The sequence below is a fragment of the Hyaena hyaena genome, unplaced genomic scaffold (assembly GCF_003009895.1).
Source record: "Hyaena hyaena isolate Hyena2069 unplaced genomic scaffold, ASM300989v1 scaffold_429, whole genome shotgun sequence".
In the NCBI taxonomy this organism is placed as follows: Eukaryota; Metazoa; Chordata; class Mammalia; order Carnivora; family Hyaenidae; genus Hyaena; species Hyaena hyaena.
Window position 1 is genome coordinate 44,836 of NW_024081060.1, and position 12,771 is coordinate 57,606.

The window sequence follows — 12,771 nt, forward strand, 5'->3', positions numbered from 1 at the left end:
GAGCCTAAGTGTCCATCAACAGATGAATGGATCAAGAAGATGTGGTTTATCTATACCATGGAATACTCCATGGCAATGAGAAACAATGAAATCTGGCCATGTGTAGCAACATGGATGGACCTTGAGGGTGTTATGCTGAGCGAAATAAGTCAGGCAGAGAAGGACAAATATCATATGTTTGCACATATAGGAGGATTAGGAGGAACTTAACGGAGGACCATGGGGGAAAAGAAGGGGGGAAATGGTGGGGAAAAGGGAGAGAGGCAAACCATGAGAGATTCTTGAATGCTGAGAACAAACTGAGGACTGATGGGTGTGGGGGGGAGAGGGGAGATGGGCATGGAGGAGGGCACTCGTGGGGATGAGCACTGGGTGTTATATGGAAACCAACTTGCCAATAAACTATTTGTAAAAAAATAAATTAAAAAAATAAAAAATATAAATATAAAAAATATTTTAAAAAAATGAAAGGCTGCATATACTTACCTCTCTTCACAGTGATAAGTAATGGTCGAACCTAAGTTGAAATCTCTTCCCTCAAAGTAGCCATGAGCTGGGTTCCCAGGAGGGCCACAGTCTCCTGAGAAACAGGGAACAGGAGTGACAGTCATGAATTATGCTCAATTAACAGCAGCCCTTAAGTTTAACTGTCTATGTGGGATCTTGGAACCCATTTTCCATTCACTTCCTTCTGGTAAGAATCATGTCTATTCTGAGAGAGACCTCCTCCCTCTGCTCATTCTCTGAGTGATTAGGAATTTCAGAATGCTTTCTGATTGGCATAAATTTGAGGAAAGCAAGTTTAAGTTGTAGAGATTGTCAGTGCACAAGAAAAAAAAGTTAAACCAGAGGTCGAAGTGGGAGTAGCAACTCCCTAAGAGCGGAGATAAATGGTGGGAGTTCAAATGGAGGCAGACGTTCTCTGTGGGACAGAACGTCTCTTGTGCAACACGAGAGCTTCAGAAAGGCAGGGTATAGATGGGAGGAAAGAAGATGAGTCTATAAAATTGTGGAAAGAGAGTTGGACAAAGTACTAGATGTTCTGAATTTGGGGTTCTGGCTCTTTCACTCACCATGATTTTATCCTTCTCTGTTCCCTCCCAAACCTATGAGATGAACAGGTTAAATAGTATTATCTCTCAAGTCCCTTTGAGCTCTGAGATTATATAAGTCTAAACATGATAATCAAGATTAAAGGGTAAATTAAGAATAATTATGTAGGTATATATTTATGGAAACATCAATGCCTTCAAAACAAATAGTTGAGTAAAAGTAGCAAAGCATAAAAGAACATGTGTTCATATAGTACATACTATATAATACTATGTATTGTAATAATGCATACAAAGAGAAATGTAATTATAATAATAGCATAAAATGCTATTTTTGTAAAATATACTTATGCATCAACATATATGAGCAGGAAAAAACCTGAAAATTATATATCAAAGTACTCTGTTATTTCTGAGTAATAGCTTTATAGGTAATTGAATGTTTTCTTTTATCTTCCGTATTTTTCTGCAACACAGATGTTTGCTTTGAGCAGTTAAAAAATAATTTTTTAAAGATCAAAAACTGATTCAAAAGCTGTATAGACGAAAGGAAAAAGGATTTCAATGAATTGATTAAGGAACTCCAGGACAAACATGTCTCTCCTGGTAACTTGTAAGAGTACAGCTTCCGACTGAAAGAGTTGATACATATCTTGGGCCTAAGCAGAAAAGAATCTGCTTTACTCGGGGACCTAAGGAGCTTCCACTATAATTGGGCAATGAACTAACATGAAAATACAGAGGTCCTGCATTTCAAAGCTAGGATGAGAAGTACTCAATGAAAAGAGAGTAAAATAGGAAAGGCCCAGAAAAAGTAAATTCTTTAAACGTATGTCATGCTAATAATGATATTATATACTTGTAATTTAACTGCCTATAGTATATATGTATATCTTAAGTAACCCCTACCTCCTTGAAAGAGGCTATATATAGTTTGTGCTTTTAAAATGCTTATTGAGGTCCCTGAGTGACTCTTTTGGTTGAGCATCTCTTGATTTCAGCTCAGGTCATAATCCCAGGGTCATGGGATCGAGCCCTGTGTCAATCTCGGTGCTGAGCAAGGAGCCTGCTTAGGATTCTCTTTCCCTCTCCCTCTGCCCCTCTCCCCCACTCACTCTTTCTCTCTCTCTCAAATTAAAAAAAAATTTAAATAACAAAAAAACTGCCTGTTATCTTAATAGCTACCGCCAAAATACATCGACAGAATGATAATTTGTTTCCCTCACTGACATAAGTGACTAGCTCCTCATATCTAGAATATTAGGCGAAATCATTTTTTATTTGCTAATTTGCTCAGGAAAACATGTGTATCTAATTTTAATATTCATTTCCATAATTATTAGTTATATTCATTATCCTTCCATAAATCTGAGGAATATAAATGCTGTTTGGGGGTTAATCTTGGAATTGTCTAACCTTAAAATTTGCCAGGTATATCAGGGAAGGCTCACAAAAATAAGATAAAAACATAGAGGGAGACAAACCATGAGATTCTAAAACACAGAGAACGAACTGAAGGTTGCTGGAGGGATGGAGGGTAGGGGGGATGGGCTAAATGGGTGATGGGCATTAAGGAGGGCACTTGAGGGGATGAGCACTGGGTATTGTATGTAAGTGATGAATCACTAAATTCTATTCCTGAAGTCATTATGACACTATGTGTTAATTGACTTGGATTTAAATTTAAAAATTAGGGGCGCCTGGGTGGCTTAGTCGGTTAAGCGTCCGACTTTCACTTAGGTCATGATCTCACGTTCGTGGGTTCGAGCCCCGCATCGGGCTCTGTGCTGACTGCCAGCTCGGAGCCTGGAGCCTGTTTCAGTCTGTGACTCCCTCTCTCTCTGACCCTCCCCTGCTCACGCTGTCTCTCTCTCTCTCTCCTAGAAATAATAAATTAAAAAAATTTAAAAAAAAAGAAATTTAAAAATTAAATTAAATTAAATTAATAAAAATAAAAATTGGGCCCCAAATCTTAACAGACACCTCAGCAAAGAAGATATTCAGATGGAAAATCAGCATATGACAAGAGGCTTGACATCATTTGTCGTTGGTAAATGCAAATTAAAACAAGGAGATACCGCTATACAGCCATTAGAATGGCCAAAGTCTGGAAGACTGACTACACCACACGCTGACAAGTATGTAAAGCAATACGGCCTCTCCTACATCGCTGGTAGGAATGCAAAATGACACAGCCACTTGGCAAGACAGTTTGATGGTTTCTTACAAAACCAAATATGCTCTTACCATGAGATCCAACAATTGCACTCTTTGGTATTTATCCAAAGGAGTTGAACACTTAAATCCACACAAACACCTGCACCCGATATCTATAGCAGCTTTATTCATAAATGTGAAAACTTGGAAGTAACCAAGATGTCCTTCAGGAGGTGAATGGGTCCATAAACTCTTGATACAACCAGAAAAGGGATATTATTCAACAACAAAAGAAAATTAGCTATCAAGCTCTGAAAAGACATGGAGAAATCTTAAATGCATATTGCTAAGTAAAAAAAAAAAAAAAAAAAAGCCAATCTGAAAAGGCTACATACTATATGATTCCAAGTATATAACATTCTGGAAAAGGAAAAACTATGGAAACAATGAAAAGGTCAATGGCAGAGAGGAGTGGGGGAAGTAGAGAGACGAATAAATAGAGCAGAGAGGATTTTTAGAGCAGTGAAAAGACTTTGTATGATATTATAATGATAGACATACATAATTACATATATGTCCAAACTGAATATATAACACCAAGAGCGAGTCCTTAGGTAACTATGGATTTGGGGTGAATACGATGTATTAACATTGGTTCATCCTTGGTTTTAAAACAAAAAAGTACTATTCTGGTGACTGATGTTGATAATGGAGGAGACTGTGCCTATGTGGGGGTAGGGGGTGTATGGGAAATCTCTGTACTTTCCCCTCAGTTTTATTACAAATCTAAAACTGCTCTAAAAAACTAAGTCTTAACAAAAATAAGTCTTTAAATAAATACATCCGTAGCATTAGATACGTACCTTTCCAAATGAGATTTTATTTATTTTATTTATATATACTTTTTTACAAATAGTTTATTGTCAAGTTGGTTTCCATATAACACCCAGTGCTCATCCCTACATGTGCCCTTTTAAACTTAACTTTTTGTTTCATATCTTTAAATTTGAAACTCTGGTTAGAATTACACTGTAATATCAGTCCATCCATCCAGGACCATGGTATATCTTGTAGGTAAGTCTTATTTTAGGACCTTCAGTAAATTTTCCGATAGGTCTCATGAATGGAATTATTTTTACATTTCAATATTCGTACCATAATTATTATTATATTTTAATATCCAGAACAAAAAAATATGTTTTTATTCGGATAATTAGTAGTTTTTCACTTTGAGAAATGCATCAATCATTTACTACATAAAATTATCTCTTCTATTTTAAAATCCAACCTTCTTACCAGAATAAGTTAGTTTTTTGTTTTGTTTTGTTTCCTTATTTTGTTTCTGCTTCATTTTGCAAATTCCATTACTGCTGAGTATACAACTCAGATGCTATTTCATAATGACCATTTTCAGCTAGTTGTTTCCAACTCTATTAGTAATAGAGTTTGTTCAAAACTTGCAGCAAAAATTCTGCGGCCAGATCAAAACTCACAAAGCCGAAAATAATCATAAAATGGCTGAAATAAGTGATGAGATCTAAAGAAACATACAAAATATAAAAAATAAACTATGCAAAAAATTCTATTCTTTATGCTATGTACTGTGAGGATTAAAAATGACTCTTTAGAGATTTGGAGCAGACCTTCAAGAAATGATGTATTGTAAATGAAAAAAAATAGATATAATATAGAGTTGCCAATTCCACAAGAATTCTTCATGTGAGTATATTGTAATGCTGAATTGAAACAATTCAAATGTCAGAAGTATTTTGATATTAATTATTATGTTACATTTATATTTAAAGTATTAGAACATATTAATACACATGATCATTTTATAGTTGATATTATTCCAATAATATGTTTTAATTCTAGTTAAATTTATTTATTTTTTGTCTTTCTTTCAAAGTTTATTGTCAAGTTGGCTTCCATATAACACCCAGTGTTCATCCCAACAAGTGCCCTCCTCCATGCCCAAAACATATGGAACACGTCACGAATTTACGTGTCCTCCCTGCGTAGGGGCCATGATAATCTTCTCTGTATCGTTCCAATTTTAGTATATGTGCTGGTGAAGCGAGCACCGTACCATAATTATTAGAAAGTAATACTATTGATTTTTCAATATTTATTTTGTGTCCAAGAATAAAGTTTTTTAGTAGAATTTCTTGGATCTTTTTTTTTCTGAGAGAGAGAGAGAGAGAGAGAGAGAGAGAAACAGCGTGAGCAGGGGAGGGTCAGAGAGAGAGGGAGACACAGAATCAGAAACAGGCTCCAGGCTCTGAGCTGTCAGCACAGAGCCCTATGTGGGGCTCGAACCCACCAACCATGAGGTCATGACCTGAGCCGAAGTCGGACGCTTAACCGACTGAGCCATCCAGCTGTCCCTCTTGGATCTTTTAAGTATATTTTACAAATAAGTAATGTCCCATCAATCATTCTAGGAATCTATCCTACAGAAATAATAGCATTGACATAACAATATATGTATCTGTATACATATATAACATTCATTTCAGCATTGTTTATAATAGCAAAAATACAGAAATAGAGCAAATGTTCATCAATATTAGAGATGTGGAATACTAGGAGATAGAAAAAACAAATAAAGAAAAGCAGGAGATAGAGCCACATATACTGATCGAAAAAGATTCCCATGTATGATGTTACGTCAATAAAAGCAATTTAAATAACACATAAACCCCATATTTGTAAGCATTTATGTGTGTAGATATGTGTGTATGCATTTGTTTATTTTAAATGTCTGCATAAACATAAGAAAATGTCATGAAACAAACACATTCCAACTAATTTCCTCTGAAAACTGTGAATTACTGTGTTAGAAGGAGGTACTTTCAACTCTTATTAAAATTTTTTTTAATGTTTATTTATTTTTTAGAGACAGAGACAGAGTGTGACCAGGGGAGGGACAGAGAGAGAGGGGGAGACACAGAATCCAAAGCAGGCTCCAGGCTCTGAGCTGTCAGCACGAAGCCTGACACAGAGCTCAACCTCAAGAACCGGTGAGATCATGACCTGAGCCGAAGTTGGATGCTTAACTGAATGAGCCACCCAGGTGCCCCTCAACCCTTATTTTATATAATTTTGCAATGGGTGATATGGTCCATTCCCCTTGTTTTCATGTATTTTTCAAATAAGAACTTTAAGTCATTATCATGAAACAAACAAAAAAAGCCAGATGCCTCAAACTATCCTTTGTTGGACTTAATAGGACAGGAATCCTACTTGAGAGGGGGGAAAAAAGTGTCTATTGTTTGGAGGCTTTTCGTTTCACTAGAATATATCATTTGCAGTGAGTTTTGGCTCTGTGAGCTCCATTTGTTTCTTTGCCTCCAAGATCCCAGACCCTTCCCAGATACAAAAAAAAAAAAAAAAAAAAGAGGAAAACATCATCACAGGGATGTGGCAAATGTCTAGGGTGTCATTCTGATCAGTATCTTTGGATTGACACTTGTGTCTCTTATACTTACTGCTTTTGCAGATGGGCAAGGGAGGCATCCACGTGTGGCTCTCCATGCACTGACTCCAGTTGCTGCCCATGAGGATATAGTTCTCATTGCACTTAAAAGTGATTTTGTCATTCACATTCACAGGACCCAAGGAACTGGGTTCACCATTCACCAGCACAGGGTCAGGACAGTGGCCCACTGAGGAAGAACACAGGAAGTGATCCGAAAGAGCAGGAGGAAGTCCACCAGTGCAGAGGCTAGACTTCCTCAGACTTCGTTGAGAGAACAGAAATCAGAACTAAAACTTCTCTTTTTAACAGGGACTCCTTCTTGGTACCATATCGATGCAGGACGCGAAGAGACTAGGTTGGCCTAAGTGTGGTTGGAAAGGTCTTGGTCATGCACAAGAGTGAAAGTTGTTCAAGTTGGCACTTGAACTTACTAAAAGTAATTAAGCATATAACTGGAAATGATCAATAGCATGTTCATCATCCTGGTAAGCGTTACTGAAAATACTTTGCCCTATGTTGGAGGTAAGTGATTCCTTTCCTTTCCACCACAAGTATACACAACACTCATCAGTTTGTACTTTGTTTCATTTTGCTTCCCCCCCTCTGAAAAAACAGGAGAGAAGATGAACTTGGTCATGTAAATAAAGGATAAACATTTGGTGTGCTTTACTCTAGATATAAAGGAGAGCAAACCGAACTATTCCTAAAACTACTAATAACAGCGAGGATATTGACTAGTTATTCTCTGTCTCTATAGACACCACAAATGAGTTTTGTGAACGTGAGCAAATCACTTAGATCTCAGTTATCACATCTGTAAATTGAGAACACAAATGTCTCCCAGTTCAAAAGTTATATAATGGATGAAATAAAATATGACATATTTACTTCAAAATAATAATAATGCAAACCAGAATTGTAGAGAAAAAAAGATTCATTACATGTTGGTAATCGTTGAAGCTCGGTGATGAGTACATATAGAAAGATTTCTATAACATAAAACTTTTTAAGGAGTATGATGTTAAACAAATTACAGCCCCCGAAAGGCAGTTTTAATATATAGAGGGAATTTTTTCCTCCCTGCAGGGGTGATTGAGGGTAATTCGATTAATCAACTAATTAAATTGATACTGAGCAGGAGCTGATCGTGTACATTCTAAGAGAAGTTCCACCCTGGGGCACATTAAACATTGATTCCCAGAGGCTGAGAATTGTTTTTCTTATAAAGTTTTAACATGGCCTACTGGAGGTAGGATGTGAAAGAATGGAGTGAGAAGACCTGAAGTACAAAAAAACAAAGGTTCAACTTACACTGGCATATGGGAGTGGTGGTATTCCACTCCCCAGACGCATTGCAAATAAAGGTTTTCTCTCCTACTAGGTGGTAGCCCTGGATACAAAGGTAAGTCCCCAGAATTTGTCCTTCCACCTTCATTGCAACAAATATGCTATTTCCCACCGGGGGAAGTTCTGGACAGCTCTCTGTCGAGAAGAAAAAGAAAACGGATTCACCTGGCATATCATGTGCTGTGAGGAAGCCCTATTAGACAGTCATCTGAGTGTCTTTTTCCTGGATTATTGATTCTGATTTCTTGTGCTCTTCCATGTCCGTGTCCATCCACATCCCTCCCTTCCCAATAATTCTTAAAGTTTTGTTTTCAAAAGAATAGCAGGAATTACATTCAGTTCGACCCTAAAGAAACAATTCCCCTTCCAAATAGCATTTCTGGAGTTTATAACAGGTAAGACCTCTCAAGATTTTGAAGTTGGTATTTTTGCTCCCAAAACAGAAAGAGCAAGTAAGCAGTGAACCACCCACTTCATAGAGCAGAATTATCGTTAAATATTTATTAAGCCCCTATTGAGTACAGAGCATTAGGCCAAGTCATTTGATATTTTTCAATAAAGGAAATACATTTCATTAACTTAAAATTCATTAAAACCATAGACAGCATGCTTCAAAACCCACAGACTGATATCAAGTATCCTATAAACTAACCTTAAGCATACGCACCGTATGAGGCAGGAATCAGCCACACAACCACAAGATAGCACACAACCCGCAAAAACATCTTGTGATCAGTTGCTTGACCCGTGTTGGAATTCACCCAACACAGACACCTGGTTTTGATCAAAGTAGCTCTTCTAACACCACTTAAGATACCAACCACCTCCCTTCTGGAGAAGATGTGGTACTGATTTCTCTTCCCTAGGAAGAATGGAAAAAACAAAATTCCACCACAGGAAATAGGAACAGCTGTAAGGAAGTTAGTACAGGAAGGGATTTTGCAAAAACACAAAGGGGTGGCTGCTGGGCTGCCAGTTTTAAAACTTAGTTGTAGAAATTGCCCGATCCTGTCCTGCAAATCCAGTTGACCAGTTCCTTTGAACTGCAGGCTTGGGTCAGATGGTTTTACCACAACTCTCACTTCTGTCAATATTTGCTCATGTTTACTTTCCAGGTTCTGTGACTCTCTTCAGCGTTGTGGGGGATGGGGGGGGGCGGGAGACCAACCTCTGGTGCTTTTCCAAGTGCGACACAACTCTGAGGGCCACCTCCTGCCCGTCTCTCAAATACCAGGTGTCCCGGCAGCACCGAACACTGAAGGCTGGAAAGCTCAAGGAATGAAACAAACAGTACTTTTCTCTGACCTTCCAGATCTGTGGCTTACCAGCAAGGAGCTGATCCCAGTTATTTCCAAACCTGAGAGAACTCCAAAGTCCTGCAGGGATATTTTGACCTCATTTGCCAGGCCTGTGCCAGAGTTCCATCCTGTGGGGCTTTGGAAGTCAGGATTTAGCCTGAGTCCAGAGTCAACCAAATGATTTTCCAAGGGAAATGAGGGGAAAGCTTTGGTCTCAGGAATTAAAACACATAGAATTGCTTTTGGGCTCTCCCACCTTTTATTCACGGTTATTATAGCAATTAGCTGGTTGTCCGTGCTCCAATTATAAAATTGGGGGTAAAATTCCTCCAAATTGTTAGGTTTTAATGAAATAATATAAAGCATCATAATAAATATAAAGCATCAGGACACAATAAGGTCTTTTTGGTTTTTTTTTAAATGTTTTTTTTAACTAGTTTATTGTCAAATTGGTTTCCATATAACACCCAGTGCTCATCCCCACAAGTGCCTTCCTCCATGCTCATCACCCCCCTTCCCCTCCCCCCACCCCATCTGCCCTCATTTTGTTCTCGGCATTCAAGAGTCTCTCATGGTTTTNCCCCATCTGCCCTCATTTTGTTCTCGGCATTCAAGAGTCTCTCATGGTTTGCCTCCCTCCCTCTCCCCCACTAATTTTTCCTCTTCTTCTCCCCCATGGTCCTCCGTTAAGTTCCTCCTAATCCTCCTATACATGCAAACATATGGTATCTGTCCTTCTCTGCCTGACTTACTTCGCTAAGCATAACACTCTCAAGTTCCATCCATGTTAATGTTTTTTATTTATTTTGAAAGAGAGCATGAGAGTTGGAGTGCCCAGAGAGAGAGGGAGAAAGAATCCCAAACAGGTTTTGTGCTGTCAGTGCAGGGTCCGTTGCAGGGTTCGATCACGTCAACTATGAGATCAGGACCTGAGACAAAATCAAGAGTCGGACGCTTAACCAACTGAGCCACCCAGGTGCCCCGGGACACAGTAAGAGCTTAAACGTTTTTCTCTTCTCCATCTATTATCATTACTTTATGATGATTTGTTCATGTCTTTCTCCCACACGAGACTGTTAACAATCTTTTCTCTAGGATGAAGATTGTGCCGAGTGCATTTGTATTTCCTTTCTTGGTACTTCATAATGCAAAGCAGAATTGTTTACTAAGTAAGTATGAGCAATGCAGGATAAATAAAAAGAACAGAGTCATAGAGAAACTGTACCACAGCCCCTCAAATCCATATTGATAACTGATCATTTGTGGTATACTACCTTTATGATTTATCCATGTTTTCACTCAACTGATAGTGCAAGTACCTTGTTGTTGTTGTTTTAAGTAAGCTCCACAGCCAGCATAGAGCCCAAGGTGGGCTTGAACTCACAACCCTGAGATCAAGACTTAAGCTGAGATCGTGTCAGACACTTAACTGAGCCACCCAGGGACCCCTAGTGCAAGTATTCTTTAAAGTATAATTCTCAGGGGCGCCCTGGGTGGCTCAATCAGTTAAGCATCCGACTCCTGATTTTGGTTTGGAACCATGATCTTATGATTCCTGAGACAGAGCCCCACACTGGGTTCTGTGATGACAGCAAGAAGCCTGCTTGGGATTCTCTCTCTCCCTCTGTCCCTCTCCCCGCCCCCCCCTCTTGCATGCTCGCTCGCTCACTCTCTCATTCTCTCAAAATAAGTAAACTTTAAAAAAATGAAGTATAATTCTCAAAAGATTAAATACCATGACACTCATATAAGTATACAATGACTATGTGGCAAAGATTTTACTCATGAATTAAGAGGCTACACCTAATTCAAAGAACTTGAGGAACAGAGATTTATGTGTTCAGTCAAAGGGCTTCTGAAGTGATTTTCTATTCAATGTAAAACTGGTTAATATCATACATGGCAACAACCTGTAATATTTGGAATCAGCTTTTTAATGGATGGAAATTAATTGAATCTCTTCTGGACAAAACTCATTTGCTTTGTCATCAGGAATCGTTTGCATTGTTTTCAGTAAAAGAATCATTTGCATTCTTATCCATTTTCTACAAATTAACCTTTAGTCTTAAAGAGGTGTAAAAAAGACTGATTGACAGTCGATAAAAATTACACACTCCTGTGAAATCAATAAACCCAGAGAGGGTCTACAAAACAGTACTCAGTAATTTACTGAAAAAATTTTCTCTAGTGTTTTCTTTTTCTTTTGTCAAGTTTTGAGTAATTTTTCTTAACACATTACATATTTTACTTAGTGAGGAATACAAGTTCCCCAGTATATAATGTATATATTGTCTGTACAATAAATGATTTAAAAAATAGAAAATTTTGCTTACTCCTAAAATTAGAAATTTGTTTATCCCTAAATGAGAAATTCCTAAACACCTGAGAAAATAGAGTATTATTACAGGAAATAATTGCAAGTAATTCTTCATCTCAATGGTTTCTTTTGGATCCATATTAGGGCTTCAGAAAGGCACTATATTATTTAGAATATTGTTTTACTAATATTTCTCTATGAAATGCAAAAATATTTATACTAGGTGAGATATACAGAGATTATAAATATCCTCACAAAGTTTAGGTCAGATTTCCTGTCAAATAAATTAGAAGAAAACTTTGTTTTCAAAGCTTTTTGGGTTTTAAGATGACATATAAGGGAGTGTAGGACTATATGTTTTATTACAAGCATCCAAGCTTCGAAAAATTAATAAATGAGAATTCACAAACACTTCCAGACCATTAGGCATTAAGGACAATTTGATAGGATCCGAGTTGTTTTCTGGAGAACTGGGGTAACAGGTCAAGTGCAGAAGTTGTCCTGACTAGTTAGCTTACTCAACAAAGGAATAGGCTGACAGTGATTAGTGGAAGACACTAAGGAGGTGAGTGGAGATATCAGCCAGGGAGTTGTGGGGCGTTAAACTGTTGTGTGCACGTGAGGTTTTAAGAGAATTGGAAAAAGACATTTAAAGAAGTTCTCAAGTATGTTACGGGTGGATTCCCTTTGGTCTTTGTCAAGATAACTCAGAAAAGATTTAAAATGCTTCTCCAATTTTTAAAAAAATATATATCAAGTTGATGTCTCTCGAATGTCTCCTCAAGAAAAATCTGGGCCAGAAAAGTAACCCTGATGCAGATTACGTGAGAATAAAACTAATATGTTTTAAAAGGTCTAATTGTTCGTGAGACATTGTAGTATAAGCTTCGGTGGTGAGCCAGGCAGACACACTACAGCAAGAGAGTTAAGTGTGGCCTCTGTGCTCCGTCCTGCTGATGGACATGTAGACATGATTCTGTAGCTCAAATAGCTATGTTGTACTACTACTGGGGTAGAATCATCTCGAGGATGATGAGTTAACATCACAGGACAGAGGGACAGAAGGTCCTGGATGATTGGGGAAGCTACATTCCGGTCCTAGACTGCTTATTGTCCCCA

At 37.9% G+C, this 12,771-nt stretch overlaps 1 protein-coding gene and 1 non-coding gene across 3 annotated transcripts in view; both read right to left on the minus strand.

Annotated features, from left to right (window-relative positions):
* C4BPB (complement component 4 binding protein beta) overlaps positions 1 to 8,875 on the minus strand; it is a 12,773-nt gene extending 3,898 nt beyond the window's left edge. The window contains exons 1-4 of one of the 2 annotated variants that reach the window (XM_039252693.1): positions 8,705 to 8,875; positions 8,002 to 8,172; positions 6,701 to 6,877; positions 487 to 580 (exon numbers count right to left, since the gene is read on the minus strand). In XM_039252693.1, the coding sequence (XP_039108624.1) occupies positions 487 to 580; positions 6,701 to 6,877; positions 8,002 to 8,172; positions 8,705 to 8,762 (500 nt within the window). In that variant the 5' untranslated portion in view covers positions 8,763 to 8,875. Of the gene's footprint in view, positions 1 to 486; positions 581 to 6,700; positions 6,878 to 8,001; positions 8,173 to 8,689 lie in introns of both variants that reach the window. The other variant, XM_039252694.1, reaches the window with a different exon arrangement.
* On the minus strand, positions 5,187 to 5,293 carry LOC120245604. The gene has a single exon (XR_005531834.1). It is a non-coding gene; the product is annotated as a U6 spliceosomal RNA (small nuclear RNA).
* Positions 8,876 to 12,771: the final 3,896 nt, after the last annotated feature.